The following is a 20,063-nucleotide window of genomic DNA, read 5'->3' on the forward strand; positions in this document are numbered from 1 at the left end:
AGAGCTCTGACAGAAATTGCTCTTTTTCAAGAACAGCTCTTATCAGAACTATGGCTTGCACAAGGACATCCAGCAGCTGCAAGTGGAGGAGTGGGGAATCAAACCTGGTTCTCCCAGATTAGAGTCCGCGCACTTAATCACTGCACCAAACAATATCAAAACTGAAAAATATCAATTTCTTCTTTCTCATTCTTAAAGTTGTGTAATTCCCCAGTAGTCCTTACTTTTGTCTTCTTGATGTTCAGCTGTAAACCAGCTTTGCCGCTTTAACCTTCCATGGCGGCCATTTCAATCCGTCGCTATTTTCTGCCAGTAACGTGGAGTCATCCGCCTGTCTCAAATTCTTAATGCATTCCGGGCAAAACACACATGTGTGAGCCCTTCGAACGCGAGGCGGTACACACTTTTCCCTCCTACATACATAGAGAGAAAGGGCCTCAAAGACCAGATATGATTTTCCAGAGGGAGCTAGACAGACAGGCGGTGGTGGGAAAAGGTAGTGGATCTTCTGACCATCTGGAGCACAGCTGTTTGCAACATAAAAACCCCAATGGTTTGGGGTGGTGGTGGTGGGGGGGAGAAGATGAGGAGGCCTCCTTTCCTCTCCCTCCCTGCCAGCTAGACAGCCAGCATCTGGATAAGAAGCAGAAGCATCCAGGGTACAGGGCCGACGCCCTCTCCCCCACTGAGAGACCACACAATTTGCAGCCACCTTAGACCAATTTGCGCAGGCTTTTTTTTAAGGCTCAGAAAAAGCTGGGAATGCCGGTCCCCAGGTGGGGGCGGGGGGAATCCCCCAATTTCTGAGGCTCCCCTCGGACACTGGCTAGCTGGCCAGCAGGGGGCAGCCCCACCCAAAACAATCCTCTGCACCCCGGCTTGAAAAGTGTGGACGCCATGCACACCGGCCCCGCAAGCTGTGAATTTTTGGCTTGCAGGGCAGGCGTGTGCAGTGCCCACTCTTTTTGAGCAGGGGCTGCTAGCTCCTGTCCCGAAAGTAGCAAATTCGCGGCTTGCAGGGCAGGAGTGCACGGCACCCAATTCCCCCCTACCATCTAAAGGGAAGGTTCCCTTTCAATGGTTGGGGAGAAGTGGGCGGTGGTGTGTGCTGCGTCCCCGGTGCAATGACGTCACTCTGCATGACATCATTGTGTCGGGGATGGCCCCACCCCTTCCCGGGACGCCTCCCAAATCCCCCTGCCGCAGAAGATGGGACCTGGCAACCCTAGAAAAAGCTTTTGCCATACACCTTCCCTACTCAGCTTCCAGGAGGAGGAGGAGGAGGAGGAGGAGATTGGATTTATACCCCGCCCTTCACTCGGAGTCTCAGAGTGGCTTACAATCTCCTTTCCCTTCGCCTCCCCACAACAGACACCCTGTGAGGTAGGTGGGACTCTTTCCAGAACTATCCTTGAGGGAACAGCTCTGACAGAACTATGGCCTGCCCAAGGTCATCCAGCAGCTGCAAGTGGAGGAGTGAGGAATCAAATCCGGTTCTAGAGTCTGCACATTTAACCGCTACACCAAACTGGCTCAAGCCATTTACATAGTCACTGAACTGAGAACCCTTAACATGTGGTGGAACAGTGGGTGGGTATCTGCACTTCTCATCACACGCACACTGTAATGTGTGGTATGGAGCATAAACCCACAATGAGCGCGTGGATTCCTCAGTAAGGCCACATGTCCTCCATGTTACACTGGACAACAGGGGTCCCCAACATGGTACCAGTGGGCATCACAATGCCAGCTGATACCTTTCCTGGTGTCCGCCAAATGCTTTCAGAAAGTGGGTGGGGCTAGCAGGGCTTCTTATTGGTTGCATCCTGTTAAACAGAGTTCCTGCCCGAAATGCTGAAGAGGTCCTATAAGAGTTATATATAACCTTGCTCTCCGACATTTTGTGGCTAGCTCGGCCTTCTGTGGCAGCCATTTTGTGATTTGGAATTCCAAAGGTGCCCCACTTGCTTGAAAAGGCTGGGGACTCCTGCTGTACACCAGACCTGAGCAAAGGGAAATTTTATTTTTAATTCGGAGTCAAACTCCTATGCCCTTTGGTCTCCCTACCGCTCCCCTTTTTTAGAGATTTGTGCTAAAAGTTCTCTTGCACTGAGAGAAATTCTCCATCTGGCAACCACTAATTCAAAATAATATGAGGTTGACACAGGGGTCATTTCCTGCAGGAGAGCACAGGAGCGGAGCTCCGGCAGTAAAGAGCCCAGAGGGCGGGCACATGCAACAAGCCCCACCCCCTGCTCCCAGCAGCCCTCAGTCAGAGCAAGAAGCAGCCAGGTAAGTTGCAGAACGCCCCCCGGCCCCCCTGGCCCAAAACAGTCCAGTGGCACCTTTAAGACCAAGTTTTATTCCTCTGCGAGGACAGATCTGCATGTCCCCCACCCCAATAGCTAGCAATCCAAAACAGTCCAGTGGAGCCTGAGCGGTAGGTGTTGCCTTCTGACACACTTCCAGTGATGTCAGGGGGTGTGACATATGCAAATAAGCTATGCTAATGAGTTATGCTAATGAGCTCCTGCACCTCTTTTTCTACTAAATGAACCCTGGGTTGACAGAACTGTGGATTACAAGATCAATAGACGCATCTTTTAATGCAAAGTGGCCAATGAATCCACAATTTACTGGTGATGCGAAATCTGTCCTTGCCCCCTGGAGTTCTTAAATTTACAGAACCTCCCCCGAATCCACAGGAAAACCACAAACCATGACAACCAATTTGTGGGTGGCAGTCTTGATCCAGGTGTTAAATTAGACCATTGATCACCTAAACTCCGGTGGGTAACCATGTTGCTCTGAAGCAAAATAAAAAGTCTGAGTCCAGCAACTAAGTTTAATTCTGGGTATAAACTTTTGTGTGCATGCACACTTCTTCACGCTATCTGAAGAAGTGTGCAAGCACACAAAAGCTTATGCCCAGAATTCAACTTTGTTCGTCTTAAAGGTGCCCCTGGACTCAAACTTCGTTCCTTCACCTAAACTCCAGTTCGTGATACATTTTTTCCCCTTCAGAATCTCTCTCTCTCCCCTTTCCCCCTTACTCAAGACTCCACGGACTCCTGTGGCTTTACAAAGGGCCATTCTGTCGGCCAAAAGCTGAGAAGCTCAAAAAGTGTTGTGGAAGAGCCGATGACCTTTTTGATTGAAAAAGAAACTAACATCTCAATAACTTACATACTTGTATCCAGCTAGTATGGCTTTGCTTTTTCCCATTTTGCTTTTGTTAATAGCTATGTGTTTTTAAACATTACCTAGAGTTAGCCATTTAATTAAGTATACATTAATCATTTTGTTTTCCTTTCTGTATTTCTTTTATAGATAACAAATTAGTGAGACTATTCCAAAAAATCCATTACATAGGAACTTCTTGTTTTTCTAATTAATCCTTTTCTTTTCTCTGTTATGTTCTACACTCTAAAGAGGTTCTTTAATGTATGTATATTTTGGAACACTCATAGTAACTATCTTAACTTTTGTGGACTGGCGTGTTGAAAATGTTTATTGTCATGCCTATGACTCTTTTAAGTGCCAAGTGTTGCTGTAAAAATGATGAGAAAAAAGGAATAAAAATTAAATTAAAAAAGAAAGAAAAAGAGAAGGTTTTGATTAGGAGAGAAACGGAGCAGGTGGGCAGGAGGGGGGGGAACGCATCCCAAAGGGAAAAGCCCTGGCTTGGTGTTCGAATGCGCCCGCCCGCAGGCCCACTGCAACGTCACCTCCCGGATCCCCTACAGGAAGCCACGCCCTTTAACGCTTTATCTTCTGCCTGCAGAGCTGGCCGTTTGAGAACCGATATCCTGAGTTGCCCTGTGACCTCCTTCGCCTGGCCAGCAGAAGGGATCAAAAGAAACCCAATGGGATCGAGAGGGATAGATTTCTGAAGGATATCCTGCCCTACTGTCTGGGTGACGGCCTCTTTGGGTCAAGAGAGTTTGCCCGGCCCCCTGCCGAAACTTTCTTTTGCCTCGACTGGTCTCACACTCTGAAGGTCTGATCTGCAGCTTAATGGGGGTGGGGGGTGGGAAATTCACCCCCTTATCCAGGTGCTTGCTGACCTGGTGTGCACATGTGTTTTCGCTGGCCTGGCAGCGTGTGGGTCTGCAAGCACATGCCAGCTGTGGATCTGCTCTTAATTTACGGATTCTTTTGGTACTGACTTGGGTTAATCTGGAAGAGGATGGGCTATTGGTGAGTGGGCAGAACCTGATCTCTGCAGCTAAAGGACTGGGGGGGGGGGACTTCTGGTTCCGAAGCTGCTCCTCTTAATTCTACAATGGTCCTCCCTCTAAGAACTTTTGTATAATTAAGGATTGATATTAATAAAGGGGTTGTGCAATATCTTTTGTGATATATTAAGAGACGATACTTCGATGTTTTGATATAGGATTCTTTCTATGTATTAAGGCTTATATGATAAATAATATATGGTGAATAAATTGTAAAAATATAAAACAACAAATATATAAAAATTATTTGAGATGTTTTATAATCGTCTGTAGCACGGTATTTGCTGATTTGCTGATTTTTGGTATCTCTTAATTCTACAGCATCAATCCCCCCAAATGGTGCCCGTTAACACCTTTTTTGGCCCTGCCAAGTGTTTTGAGAAAGGGGGCAAGGCCAGGCAGGGCTTTTACCCAGTGGAGGTTTGATTGGCTCATCAGATTTCTATAAAAGTTGCTTCGGCAGCAGCGGCCGCCACAACACAAAAGGATCTTCACTGTGTGACTGAAGGAAAGTCGCCATTTTGTGGCTTTGCCCACCACACGGTGTCAGAGTTCCAAAGGTGGCCACAGGCTCAAAGAGGTTAGGGATCCCTGTTCTACCGTAAAAAAAAAGATTCTACTTGGTGGGTCTAGCACTAAGACAAGGCTAGATCCGACTTTCTTTTAACTACTGAGATCTCTCCTTTGCTGACCAGCCGCTAAGCAAATGCTGATGGTGGAAAACAGGGATACCCTCCTCTCCTGTGTTTCTGTTTGGGAGACTGGGATACAATGCCCCACTGTGCCGCGCAATGTACTTGGTGGATATGGGATCAGCCGCACACTCTCAGCCTCCTATAACTCAACAGGGTTGTTGTGAGGAAAAAATGGAAGAAGAATCATGTACACTGCCCTGAGCTTCTTGCAGGAGGGGTAAGATAAAAAACGCACTTTGTGAAGATGTTGCTACGGAACTCTGTTCAAGCCCATCTGCAATAGCCCCTCTAGGCCTGCACTGACTCATCATGTCAAACCATGTATATTTAGATCTCTTTACCCCACTTTTCTCCCCAATACAGACACTAAGCAGGCTTGCCAGCCCCCCAGGTGGGGGATCCCCCGGTTTCAGGGGCTTCTCCCCACTGCGGACCAGCCGGCCAGTGGGGAAACCCTGCCCCTAAACAGGGACGTCACCGTGCAATGTCCCTGACGCGATGACATCACCCAGAAGTGATTTGGGCAAACTCTATGGTTTGAGGGTGACAAAACCATAGAGTTTCACCCAAATACCACAGCACCCACCCCTGGAACACCCCCCCAAATCCCCTTGCCGGAGCGACAAGGGGACCTGGCAACCCTAACCCAAAGTGGCACACAACATCATTCTCTCCTCCTCTATTTTATCCTCAGAGCCCTCAATCACCCTGTGAGGTAGGTTAGGCGGAAAGAGGGTGGCTGGCCCAAGGTTCACCTGGTGTGCTTCCATGATAGAGTGGAGATCTGAACCCAGCTCTCCCAGGTCCTGGTCTGTCATTCTCACGCCTTCACTACGCTGCTGCCCACCAGCTGTGCATGCATGGCGAACTACCAAACTGCAACAAACCTCCTGGTGTGCAAAACACAGGAGGTCACACTCTGACACGTCACAGCACATGGCTACTGGGCCATAAATTGTGTTGCCTGGGGTAGGCACCCCCTCCCCGTATCATCTCCCAAATTGCAACTAGGCAACACTGCTGGAGATGAAACAATGTGTGAGCCCCACCACCCCACGGAGGATCTCACCCTCTACAGAGTGTATGAGTGTCTCTGGGCAGCATTTCCTACTGTATGAACGGTGTCTTTTGGGGAAGGTGCAAGAAACCAAGGGTTGCTTCTTCAGTGTTCCAGTGATGGGGCATAACGTGCCACAATGCCCCCTAGGGTCAAGGAGGAGTGAAAGAGGGGTATTATGCAATTGTAAGAACATGAGCCCTGCTAGATCAGGCGAGTAGACCATCTAGCCCAGCATCCTGTCTCACATAGTGGCCAACCAGTTCCTCTGGAGTGAACACCAGGGCATAGAGAGCGAGGCCTTCCCCTGATAAGAACACAAGAAGAGTCCTGCTGGATCAGACTAGTGGTCCATCTAGTCCAGTATCGTGTCTCACACAGTGGCCAAATATAAGGTCAACGGTCGTGTAGGTCTGACCCGCAATCAACAGTCATACGACTTATAAGAATTGCTGTACATGTATTGTGCTCTGAAGCATTACAATATGATATACAACTTAATAGAATCTATAAACCAAGGTACAACGTCGTCTCCGGATTATTTACCAACGTTTCAAAAAATGAATCTTCTTCAGGAAGTTTTCTGTAGTACACAAAAATGTAATTTTTAGGATATGTATAACACCAATCACAAGAAACAAGAGACAATACAATAATCTTATTGCTTACTTACATAGAAGTGCCAAAGCTCTCATTTTCATAGAAGCTAGGTAACAAGTCTTAAGCATCTGCAACATAATGATTTTATCTTTGTTATGAATATATATAAGATATTTCAAAATATTTCAAATTACAACTAATCAGCCTAGTAATAACTCACATCACGATTCAGTAGGACGCTGATCTCAATTAACACTCCGTGGTTTTTTCTGGATCCTCGGCGTCGTTGTTATCTAGCTTCTAAAATTACATTTTACATTTTAAATTACAATTACATTTTTGTGTACTACAGAAAACTTCCTGAAGAAGATTCATTTTTTGAAACGTTGGTAAATAATCCGGAGACGGTGTTGTACCTTGGTTTATAGATTCTATTAAGTTGTATATCATATTGTAATGCTTCAGAGCACAATACATGTACAGCAATTCTTATAAGTCGTATGACTGTTGATTGCGGGTCAGACCTACACGACCGTTGACCTTATATTTGTTCATCTGTTTTAGTCGTGTGTGTCCAGATTTTTTTTGTCACACAGTGGCCAACCAGTTCCTCTGGAGGATTCTGCTGCTGTTGCCTCCTGGCACTGAGATTTAGAGGTTGACTGCCTGTGGATGTGGAGGTTCTTCTCAGTCACCATGGCTAGTAGCTATTGATAGACTTATCCTTCCTGAATCTCTCTAATCCCCTTTTAAAGCTGTTTATTCCTGTGGCCATCACGGCATCCTCTGGCAGCAGATTCCACATTTTAATCACTCCCTGTGTCAGGCAGTATTTCCTTTTGTCCGTCCTGAACCTACTGCCCATCAGCTTCCTTGGACACCCTTGAGTTCTAGTCTTTTTGAGAGAGGGAGAAAACTTCTTTTTGTTAACTCCTTGCACCTCATGCATAAAAGTCCCAGACTCTTCAGCCTTTCCTCCTGGGGAAGGTGCGCCAACCCCCTAAAGTAAAGACAAAGGTACTTACCTGACATACTGCTTTTCACCGAACATTGGCTGCTTTTTCTTTTACGTTTCCCATCCGGCCACCTTTGCAGGAGGAGGAGAGGTGGAAAGGGGGGGGGGGAGAAAGAAAACAATGTCAATTTTGCACCTTTTAGGGACTCAGGCAACCCCACTCCTCCACCTGCCGCCTTTATAAACGGTGTTGCTGTTCCGCCGCCTCAGGCGCCCAAGATTCCTCCGCTCACCTTCGCGCTTCACGCAGCCTCATTTCCACCAACCCACTCCCTTGCAGGAAGGCAAGAGAGGAATGAGAGGACTCGCATTGCGTTATCTGGAAGGAGCAGAGGCGATAAGGGGCCCGAGGAGAAGTTGTGCTGCGCACACGCAAGCACACCATAACTCACCCCCTCCCACAACCTGGGATTCACATGGTGTCCTTGCTATGGCCTTAATACCTTGCTACGGGACCCTCACACTCGTCTGCATGGGCTTTCCGATGAGAAAAGTAGTCTGATCCATATACTTGTCCCCTGCTCCTATGGATAGGTAGCACTGGAGTGAGATGTATTTATACCAGGGGTCCCCAACCTGTTTGAGCCTGTGGGCACATTTGGAATTCTGACACGGCATGGTGGGCGCAGCAACAAAAGGGCTGCCACAAAGTGGCTGCTGCAGGAGGCGGAGCCAGCCACAAAATGGCTGCCACCGCGTAACTTCAGTCACGCAGCGTAGGTCCTTGTGCTGTGGCGGCAGCTGCTGCCAAAGCAACGTTTTAAAAGGATTTTAAAAGAATTTTAAAGAAAAGAACATTTCCAATAATTAATCAGAAGCCTTGCTAGGCAAACGCCCTACCTGGCCCCACCCGCTTCCTGAAGAACTCAAGTCTTCCCGATCCTAGCCTGGAATTCTAACCACTATAGTACCATGCTGGAAAGCGGATGCAGTATGCAAAGAGCTAGGCTAAAACCTTTTTACCCTTAGGCTAGAACCTGGTGTGCTATATCTTTTTTTTATTTGCCAGGAATTTTCACATGGGCGGCATTAAGAATGTGACTCTAGGCCAAACTACATGTTCGGACTTCTGACGGACCTCCCCTCCATGAAACTGTCTAGATCCCTTTTAAGGCCATCTATGTCAGTAGCAGGGGTCATTTCCTGCAGGAGCACACAGGAGCGGAGCTCTGGCAGTAAACAGCCCAGGGGGTGGGCACAGGCAACAAGCCCCGCCCTCTGCTCCCAGCAGCCCTCAGTCAGAGCAAGAAGCAGCCAGGTAAGTTGCAGAGCCCCCCCACCCCCCGGTCCAAAACAGTCCAGTGGCACCTTTAAGACCAAGTTTTATTCATGTACAAGCTCTCCCTCCTCTGCGAGGACAAATCTACGCGTTCCCCCCCCCCCATAGCTAGCAATCCAAAACAGTCCAGTGGAGCCTGAGCGGTGGGCATTGCCTTCTGACACACTTCTGGTGATGTCAGGGGGTGTGGCATATGCAAATAAGTTATGCTAATGAGTTGTGCTAATGAGCTCCTGCCCCTCTTTTTCTACGAAATGACCCCTGGTCAGTAGCCATCACTAATCTCCATGGGAATCACATTTTAATCATTCATCGAATCACTTGATTTGTTGGTTCTGTGCCTGGCGTTGCCAGCCTCCAGACAGGGCCAGGAGATCTCCTGCTATTACAACTGATCTCCAGATGACAGAGATCTTTTCCCCTGGAGAAAATGGCTGCTTTGGAGAGCGGAATCTATGGCATCGGACCCCACTGAGGTCCCTCCCCTCCCCAAACCCCGCCCTCCCCAGGCCCCACCCCCAAATCTCCAGGTATTTCCCAACCCAGAGTTGGCAACGCTATCTGTACCTACCGCCCATCACCTTCACTGGGCCGCCCCTGAGTCCTCATATTATCGGGGGGGGGGGAATCACTGCCCACTTTCTACACCCATGCAGAATTTTATAAGTCTCTGTCATGTTCCCCCTTATTCTACCCCTCTGAAAAGCCCCAGATTTCATAGGAAGGGTGCTCTAAGCCCTTTAATCATCTCGTTGGCCCTCTTCTCTACTTTTTACAACGCTGCAATTTCCTTTTGGGGACACGGTAACTAGGACTGCACACTGTACTCCAAATGAGGACTCACCTGTGATACAGGGGCATCACAATTTTGGCCATTTTCTTTTCAGTCTCTTTCCTAATAATCTCCAGCATGAAGTTTTACCCTTTTTGCCACTGAACAAACACGAACCTGTTTCGTATTGAATCAGACCACTGGTCCCTCAAGGTAAGCATTATCTACTCAGACTGGTGGTAGTAGTAGAAGAAGAGTTGGTTTTTATTCCCTGCTTTTCTATACCCTAGGGGCCACGGTGGCTCAGAAGTTAAGATGCTGAGCTGCACACCGGAAGGTCTGTAGTTCGGCAGTTCAAGACCCGAGTGCCCCGTGATGGAGTGAGGTCCCATCTCTGGCCCCAGCTCCTGACAATCGAGCAGTTAAAAAGCAAGAAACTGCAAGTAGATAAATAGGTACGACTTCGGTGGGAAGGTGACAGCATTCAGTGAGCCTTGGCATTTAGTCATGCCAGCCACATGACCACGGAGAAGTCTTCGGACAGCGCTGGCTCTTCGGCTTGGAAATTGAGATGAGCACCGCCCCCTAGAGTCAGATTCAACTGGCTTTCGAGCAAGGTAAACCTTTACCTTTTACTTTCTCTACCCTATGGAGTCTTAAAGCAGCTTACAATTGCCTTTCTCTTCCTCTAGCCACAAAAGGCACCTTGTGAGGCAGGTGGGGCTGAGAGAGTCCTGAGAGAACTGTGACTGGCCCAAGGTCACCCAGCAGGCTTCATGGGGAGGAGGAGTGGGGAATCAAACCCAGTTCTCTGAATTAGAGTCCACCACTCTTACCCCACTACACCACACTCCCCAGGATCTCAGGTTTTCACATCTACTACTACCTGCTCCTTCTAACTGGAGGTGCTGAGGACTGAATCTGGGACCTTCCTCATACCAAGCAGATGCTCTACTACTGAGCCATCTTCCCTCCCCATAAAGCCACACACAGAGTCAGTGTTTCATTGAACTAAACACTGCATCCAGCCCCCTGTCAGGAAATGGACCCTCAAACTCTGAGACTACAGACAAAACACACCCCTCAAAAATTATTCAAACCAGTGTGATTAAAACCAGAGACAGCCCACAACGAGATCAAGATGGGTAGCCGTGTTAGTCTGTCACAGCTAAGTATTCAGCAGGGAAGTCAGCACGGTGCCCGCAGAGATCAAGCGAGATGACCGAAGTGCCTTCGGACATGAACTCCGGAGCCACGAGGCCGATAGAGAGAAGGCACCTTTGGCTGGAGTAGGCTTACCAGATCCCTTCGTCGCTCCAGCAGAGGGATGGGGGGGGGGTTTTTTTTTCCCCCGGGCGTCCCCAACGTGATGACATCACCCGCAAGTGACATCGTCACAGCGGGGATGTCATGCGGCGACACTCTGGTTTGAGGGCAAAACTCTATGGCAGGGATGGCCAAACTGCAGCTCAGGAGCCACATGTAGCTCTTTCACACAGTCTAATTTAATGTTAATAAAAAGTAAATTTGCATATTTCCCAATCAAAACGTGTGCGTGATATTTGTTCATGTCTTGCGGCGCTCAATCACCCGACGTTTATTCTGTGTGGCTGTTACATCAAGCAAGTTTGGCCACCCCGCTCTATGGTAAAACTGGAGTAGAACCATAGAGTTTTGCCTTCAAACCAGAGTGTCCCCGGCATGACGCCCCTGGTGTGATGATGTCACTTCCGGGGGACATCATCATGTCGGGGACGTCATGCGTAGATGTGGTTGTTTGGGGGTGGGGTTTCCCCTGCTGGCCACCCGGCTGGCGGCAAGCCTAGGCTGGAGCCACTGACTGTACTTCAGATGGTGATGGGCCACTGAAAAGGACCCCCACAGATGGTCTCAGTGCCTGGGTGGGTCTATTTCTGGGTGTGGAATCATGATTTGCAGGAAAAGTCCAAACTATAGTTTATGGGACTCAATGGGGAAAGTGGAGCTGGCCGTGCAAGAAGAGCAGGGGACAAAACAAACGTTCAGGTGGCAGCGAGGCATCCTTGGCCATTAAGCCTGAATTGTTCCACACAGCAAGAGGGGCGTTACAAGGACAGACAGGGCTGGTTCAAGGGCTGACACGTCCTACTAGCATCTGGGAGACACAAAGCAAATCCCTACCCTGCCACAGAAGCGTGGTTGCCAACCCCCAGGTGGGGCCTGAAGATATCCTAGAATTGCAACTGATCTCCGGATGACAGAGGTCAGTTCCCCTGGAGAAAATGGCTGCTTTGGAGGGCGGAGCCCTACTGAGGTCCCTCCCCAAGGCTCCAAATCTCCATGAATTTCCCAACTTGGAGTTGGCAGCCCTCCATGGCAGCTCACTGGCTGACCGTGGGCCTGTTATACACTCTCAGCCTAACCTACCTCACGAGGTTGTTGTGAGGATAAATTGAAGGAACGGGAGGAGAATGTTGTAAGCCACTTTGGGTCCACATTGGAGAGAAAAGAAGTTTTAAAAAATGATTAGATAGATCTCCTGGGGCCACACCACTCCCAGCTTGGATGCATCTGGAAGGAGTGGGGATGCCAGCCACTTCCTGTGCTGTTGAGCCAGTTTGGTGTAGTGGTTGAGTGCGCGGCCTCTAATCTGGGAGAACTGGGTTTGATTCCCCACTCCTCCACTCGCACCTGCTGGATGACCTTGGGCAAGCCGTAGTTCTGTCAGAGCTGTTCTCTCAGGGACAGTTCTGTCAGAGCTCTCTCAGCCTCGCCTACCTCGCAAGGTGTCTGTTTTGATGAGGGGAAGGGAAAGGAGTTTGTAAGCCGCTCTCAGATTCCGAGTGAAGGGTGGGGTATAAATCCAATATCATCATCATCTAGTTAGCATCTCTTCTTCTTCTTCTTCTTCTTCTTCTTCTTCTTCTTCTTCTTCTTCTTCTTCTTCTTCTTCTTCTTCTTCTTCTTCTTCTTCTTCTTCTTCTTCTTCTTCTTCTTCGTTGTTGTTGTTGTTCAAACCAAGCCCCTGAACAGCATCTGTCCCTTCCTTGCTGTTGCCACACCAAGCACTTGCTTTGGTGACAACTGGCTCTTCCAAGAAATACTTTCTCAACTTTCTCAACTCAGCCAGCATTTGGAGAGGGGAATTCAGGAAAGCCAGGTACCCAGGAAGACCCAGCGTGGGATGGATGAACTAAGTCAAGGAAGCCACAAAGGCCCTTAGTTTGCAAGACCTGAGCAAGGCTGTTAACGAGAGGACATTTGGGAGGACACTCATTCACAGGGACGCCATAGGTTGGAAGCGGCTTAAGGGCACTTAACACAGAGACACAAGTATCACAGAGTCTGGGTTATACATCCAAATGCTTAATTCTCACAAAAAGATGTTGGCAGTTCTGAGCCCAAAGCCTGATCAAGGAAAAGCAAAGCGCTCTGTGATTTAGACCACCGCCCCTTCCCCAACAACAAGGCATTAAACAAAGTTAGAGTCCAGTGGCACCTTTAAGACCAACAAAGTTTAATTCAAGGTGTGAGCTTTCCTGCGCACCCAGGCCATGTGTGGGTGTGCATGAAAGCTCATTCCTTGGATAAATGTTGTTCTTAACGGTGCCACTGGACTCTAACTTTGTTCTGTTGCTTCAGACCATTACGGCTGCCCACGTTGATCTATCAGCAAGGAATGTGTGAATTTCCACACCTGCGCTAAGAAAGTGCTCTGGGTGCAGAACTGAGTGTTCAGGAAACTCACTTTTCAAGTCAAAGGACAGGCCTCTTGCTGAACATTTCATTCTCCCAAGGAGAAGGAAAAAAAAAGATTTCTTGACTCGATTACAACAAAAGCCTCACCAAATTTTCAAGAGTTGAGAAAGATACTGGATATACCCAGGAGAGGAATAAATGACCTGAGATGTAAACATGAGTAGTTGCATTTTTGTAAACTATTATAATCCTAGTAAACAATGGAACTCTCTTATCAATCACTGGAATTGCATATGGTTGAAAGGAAATCTTCTTTTGGAGTGACGCATGTTTGCAATGCAAAGTTTGAGTCCAGTGGCACCTATGAAACCCACAAAGTTTAAGTCAAGGTATAAGCTTTTGTGTGCACGCACACTTCTTTAGATACAATGAAATGTAAATCACCGGTCCATACATATAGCTAGAGGATGAGCAGCAAATTAGCATAACAAAGATTACCACCTGTCCAGCTGTTGGAGTTAATATAGAAGGACATGTCACCATCTTTAGTTAAATCTATTTTAATCTAAATTTTAAATGCAATGTTTTAATCTGATAATTGATTGTATTGTGTATGAAATCTGATGCTACCCGCCCTGACCCCACGTGCAGGAAGTGCGGGAGACAAACGAAACAAACAAAGATGTCTAACAGATTCAAGGACCAAATAGGAATAACAAGCTTAGTTTATATGGTTACCATTTGTTTGGGTTTAATTCCGAGGAGGGAGAACATAGTGAAGGAAATAAATATGTGAAAACTGAAGATTGATGGGCAGATATTTACTTAATTGTGGAATGCTGAGAGTAATTAACTGAGACCCTGCTGTTACGCTCCATCCGTCGCCTCTTAAGCACGGAGGCGACCTTACAGCAACATCTTCCTTGAAGTGGGGAGATTGGCTGTGTAGAATTATCTCCCCTGTCCTCAAGCTAGCGAAAGAGAACAAATGTAAAGAAAACAGTCGTGAGAGTCTGACCCACAAATCAAGCAGTCAACAAGACTTGCAAAGAAAATGCTTTCTGTCTATTACGGTCAACAAGCACGACAACACAATAAACAAATATACAGAAAGCATTTTCTTTGCAAGTCTTGTTGACTGCTTGATTTGTGGGTCAGACTCTCGCGACTGTTTTCTTTACATTTGTTCTCTGATCAGGTCGTGATTGTCCACATTTGTCTTGTAACATTATGCCTCAAACCAGAGAAATACATTCCAGTCTACCATTCCAAATTACATTACAGTCTACTATTGATTACATTACATTACAATCTACTATTCTAATTTATTATTCCAAATAAGAAACAAAACAAAGAAGATGTATGGCCCTTCTGGGGGATTGGTGAGAATACAGATGTAAGGGGCTGAATGAAGTTTGTATATGTAGTGCGATAAGAAACCAATATCCTTGTTAAGTCCTGGGGATTCCATTGTTCTGAATATTGTAATAACTTGCAGCTCATCAATTTCCCCTTCTAGTCTGTTCCTGAAGTTCTTTTGCAATAAAGCCACTACTTTGAGGTCACCCATTGAGTGTCCTGGAAGGTTTAAGTGTTCTCCTACGGGTGTCTCAGTCTTGTGGTGCCTGATGTCAGATTTGTGTCCATTTATCCTTTGGCATAGGATTTGACCTCTTTGCCCTATGTAGAGAACTGAAGGGCATTGTTGGCATTTAATGGCATAAACAATGTAAGAAGATGAGCTTGTGACTAAGCCTGAGATGGTGTAGTTGATGTTGTTAGGTCCAGTGATTGTGTTGTCTTGGATGTATGTGGCAGCAAGATGGCATCTGGTTTTATTGCAAGCTCTGGTACCAGTGTCCATGTTCAAATTAGACGTTGTATTATTGTGGGTGAGAGTTGTTTGAGATTGGGGGGCTTTCTGTTCACAAGAAAAGGTTTGCCCCCCAGTACTTGTGAAAGTAGAGGTTGTAAGTCACTGATGATGCATTGAATTGTTTTGAGTTGAGAGCTGTATGTGACCACTAGTGGTGTTCTGTTATTGTCTCTTTCAGGCCTGTCTTTTCCCTTTCCCTTTTCCTGCCATCTACGTCTGAAGGAGTACTTCCATCATATGCAAGAACAGAACAAGGAAGAAAGGGCAGCATCTTCACACCATCACATAATCAACTGGAGAACAGCTACCATCCCTCAAACCCACCAATGAACACAGAGCTTTTATCATATCTGTTTCTCCACCCACTGACCAGGTCACGCCAGGTCAAAGACACGTTTCCCTGGAGATCTCCAGGAATCTCTTTCCTGAAGCCTCTCTAGTATTCTATTTCTCCAGATCTCTGTTCCTTGCTCGGGGAAAGGGGAAGAGTTTGACCAACCCATTTTCTCTCCTGCTAGATCTATTAGTGTTTGTATGAAGGTGAGCTGAGGTAGTCTGGGAAGCAACTGAACTGACCCCCCCCCCCCCCCGCTCTCTGTCCAGAAGAAAGAAAAACTTTTAAAACGCACAGTGGAGGTTTTGCTCTTCTCAAACCTCCCAGGGAGAAATTGCATTTCTTCATACCTTGAATAAAACTTGGTTGGTCTTAAAGGTGCCACTGGACTCAAACTTCGTTCTGCTGCTTCTGACTAACATTGCTACCCACCTGAATGTATGTTTGCAATCTTATCTCTCTCTCTCTCTCTCTCTCTGGTGAGTATGTATATATTTATGTGGGTAGCTGTGTTGGTCTGAAGCAACAAAACACAGTTTGAGTCCAGAGGCACCTTGAAGACCAACCAAGTTTTATTCTGGGTCTAAGCTTTCGTGTGCATGCCCACTTCTTCAGATACGTTGAAACAGACTTCTTCAAGCCTTATCTATAGGTAGAGGGGGTGGGGGGTTAGTTGCCAGGAAGGGCTAGTTAGAGTCACGATGCATAAGTAACTGAGCGATAAGCATAGCTGAGACTGGATTAAAACAGTAGATGAGATCTGTGAATGGCAGCAAATTAGCATACAAATAAAAGAGTATATTATATAGAAATACAGATGGGAGGGGGGGGAATTAATGATTGCGTTATGATTTTTCTTCTCTTTCCCAAATAACCAGAGCTGAAAAAAGAGCCGGAACTCTATCTGAAGTCTGAGCAAGGTTATATTTATAGCTTAAGTCATTTCCTTTCTGTATTCCCCACAAACACACACACACACACATCTGAACATCACAGTGGATGTTGCATACTTGATTTTGCTCTGTTCGAACTTCCGGGTGCAAAGGCTTAAAGGCCCAGTTCTTAAATTAATTGCGAACCGAGGGACAAGCTGCTGGGATGGAACCTCACCCATCGTGTTCTTATGGCACCCCCCCCCACTGCATGGCTAGGTACCCCAAAGGGAGTTGATAATTCCCCAGCAGTTCTCAACCTAGGGGGTGCTTTCAGATGATTAGTGCCAACAAGGAGACTGGGATTCTCTATCCTGTATTGTAGCATGTATTGGGGTTTTGTTTTGTTTTTTGCAATGGGGGGGGTACAGGTTTTTGAAGGGGCAAGCCAAGTTTTTGCACCGGCTTGCCTCCCTCCACTTGGTTAGAGTTTATTGCAATTTGAGTAATTTCTCTCCCCTCCCCAATCTGCTCCCTCAAGCAGACTGGGGAGGAGAGGAAGCGACAATTCTGAAGGGATTAGGCCTGCTTTTGAGAGAGAACAGCTCAGATGTGTGGATGGGTGGGTGGGTGGGGGGGTTGATTAATGAAAAGAACTCTTGAGACGCACGTAATTTTGCTTTAAATGCAGCAGGATCAGGGTGGGGGTGTTGATTAATGAAAAGAACTCTTGAGACGCACGTAATTTTGCTTTAAATGCAGCAGGATCAACAGCGGCGTTGTTCTTTTCCTTTTCCTTTATTTTAGTTCACTCTGTTCACACCCGACTTTTCTCCACGATTCTCCAAAGCAATTTACAACACCATTCCCCCTTTCTCCATTTTATCGTCACAACAACCCCATGAGGTAGGCTAGGCTAGCCTGACAAGAGTGTGCCTGTCCCAAGGGCACCCAGGGAGCTTCCACAACACAGTAGGGATTCAAACCCAGGTCTCCCAGACTAAAGTTAACTTCCTTGCAGCACTTATGGTGCAATGATATAATTTTAGCCTGTGTGTGTATGTGCAGTGTTTGGAAACAGGAGAGTAATATTTTTCCGTAACAGTACATCACCTTCTTCCAAGCTGAGTGAGAGAATGTGTGTGGAATGTATGCCTTGCTCTCCACCCCCCCCCCCCCCCTTTGCTTTTTAAATTAAATTTTGCTTTCTAAATTAAATTCAAAAGACAAAATGTCCTTTTTGGCCCAGATTAACACAACAACAACAACAACGAAACGTGACCTCAGTGGCAACCCAGCCAATCAGCTGCCAGTTGGTCAAGCGTCATTTGCATGCTGCCATCCCATTGGCAGTTAATGTGCGTGTGGAATGCAGAGGGTGGAGCAAAGAAGAGAGCCGCTAACTTCCCTTGCAGACAGAGAGAGGGGGAGGGACCTCTTAAAAGGTTACTATCCTGCATATTAGCAAAGGACAGGGCCTTTATCAAACACAAACTTCAGGACAACAAAAACAAACCATAAAACCCCAGCAAACTAGATCTGTCAAAGAACTTCAGAAAGGAATATTTGATGCAAGAAGGGACTTAAGTGGCCCCCTCTTGATAACAAGCTCTATTGTGCTGGGGCCATAACGGAAAAGGCTCTGCAAGCAAGGAAGGGAAAAGGGGCGGGCATTATGGTCGCACAGTCTAGCCCGGGAAATTCCCGGAGATTTGGAATGTTGCCTGGGGAGGGAGGCGGCACTCAGAGGAGAGAGGATCCTCCAAACCTCCCATTCCTCCCAGAGAACGGATCACTCTAGCCAGGCCTCACCTGGAGGCTGGGAACCCTGTGGCACATGCTGGTTCAGCACAGGCAGATGGTAAGCATTGGGTGTGGGGTTGTTTTTGGAACAGGGACAATTGGGGGTGCGTGTGTTATTTAGGTGACTTGTATCCCGCTTTCCAATTCAGAGAACCACCCGAGGAAGATCCACATCAATGAGGCTGACATTACCAAGTAACAGAAACCAACCTGTTGAAAAGGTTTAGAACAATCAATCATTCAGTTCGTTTTAAAAGGCCTTCTGAAATTGCACCCCCCCCACACACACACGTGTTCAACTCCAGTGAAGGAGCCAGACGTCCTTGGGGGAAGGAGTTCCAGAGGTTAAGGGCCCCTTGATGAGGTCCAAATACAGGTGCTCCCTCTAAGCTGTGGAGTCCTGTGTGCAAAAATTCTACTTTGTGAGCTACTGGCCTGAAAGTTGTGAGCGAGTGATTTGGCTGCTCCATACATTTGTTTGCTCTGGAGCCATCCTTCCTGAGCCGAGACAAAAAATGTGTGAACCGGAGATTAAAAAACGGTGAGCTGGCTCACACTCACTCAGCTTAGAGGGAACACTGGACGGGACACCCCCCCCCTTTTGGGTCCCCTTCCTCACCAAAGGCTCCCACAATAGAGTCTCCTTGCAAAGGGCAAAAGCAGGTTCAATGCCACTCACTGAGGTTTTCATCCTGCCCTGTCACAGTGCTCGTCAAGCTGTCTCTCTGAAACCCTCCACTTATTACACAGAAGTAAACGCCTGTTTTCCACTAGCACACACCAAGGGCGGAGGGTGGTGGAAAGTACTGAAGTCATACCCAAAGTATGGTGACCCCTCAGAGGGTTCTCAAGGCAAGAGACGTTCAGAGGTGGGTTTGCCGTTGTCTGCCTCTGCATAGCGACCCTGGGCTTCCTGGGAGGTCTCCCGTCCAAATACTAACGGGGGCTGACCCTGCTTAGCTTCTGAGACCTGATGAGATCGGACTAGCCTGGGTAGTAACCAAACTAAGTTCCCTGGTGCACACAACCTGTTGTGTATGCTGCCAAAAATACCAGTGCATTCACAAGCTATGACAAAGACATGTACACCCTGCATGCACCCTGCCAAGAACTGTTTAAGAAGGAGGAGGAGGAAGCAGAGGAGGAAGAAGAAGATGAGGAGGAAGAGGAAGAGGAAGAAGAAGAGGAGGAGGAGGAGGAGGAGATTGGATTTATACCCCGCCCTTCACTTGGCATCTCAGAGCAGCTTACAATCTCCTTCCCCTCCCCACAACAGACACCCTAGGTGGTGCTAAGAGAGCTCTGAGAGAACCTGTGACTGACCCAAGGTCACACCAGCAGCTGCATGTTGAGGCGTGGGGAATCAAACCCGGTTCTCCCAGATTAGAGTCTGTACACTTAACCACTACACCAAACTGGCTCTCAGGAGTCCACTTTCCAAACGAAAGCAGGGGGCTTTCATCTGAATAAATGCAGGGTTTAAATTATGGATTCATCTGGACAGGCATCCAAACATAACAAGAGAATTACTCAACACCAACGATACAGAAAAATCAAACGTATGCTGTACACGGTTTGTGCGTGCATTCTCTATAACTAGTGAACAGGGCTTGCACATTTAAATATATGCCTTTAGAATGTAACATGTGATCAGGGGTCGTTTCGTAGAAAAAGAGCTAGGGGAACTCATTAGCATAACTCATTAGCATATGCCACACCCCCTGACATCACCGGAAGTGTGTCATAAGGCCACACCCCCTGACATCACCGGAAATGTGTCATAAGGCCACACACCCCGCCCCCAACGGTCCCGGCCGCCACCACCGGCCTTGCAGCTCCACTGC

The 20,063-nt window shown here is 47.4% G+C and overlaps 1 protein-coding gene across 1 annotated transcript in view; it reads right to left on the minus strand.

Moving 5' to 3' along the window:
- Window positions 1–20,063, minus strand: part of THRA (thyroid hormone receptor, alpha) — a 198,270-nt gene that overhangs the window by 34,623 nt on the left and 143,584 nt on the right. The window contains exon 3 of the mRNA XM_015409341.1: window positions 7,616–7,677. Within this exon, the coding sequence (XP_015264827.1) occupies window positions 7,616–7,677 (62 nt within the window). The remainder of the gene's footprint in view (window positions 1–7,615; window positions 7,678–20,063) is intronic.

Source organism: Gekko japonicus, unplaced genomic scaffold (assembly GCF_001447785.1).
Source record: "Gekko japonicus isolate JY-2015 unplaced genomic scaffold, Gekko_japonicus_V1.1 scaffold678, whole genome shotgun sequence".
Taxonomy (NCBI): Eukaryota; Metazoa; Chordata; class Lepidosauria; order Squamata; family Gekkonidae; genus Gekko; species Gekko japonicus.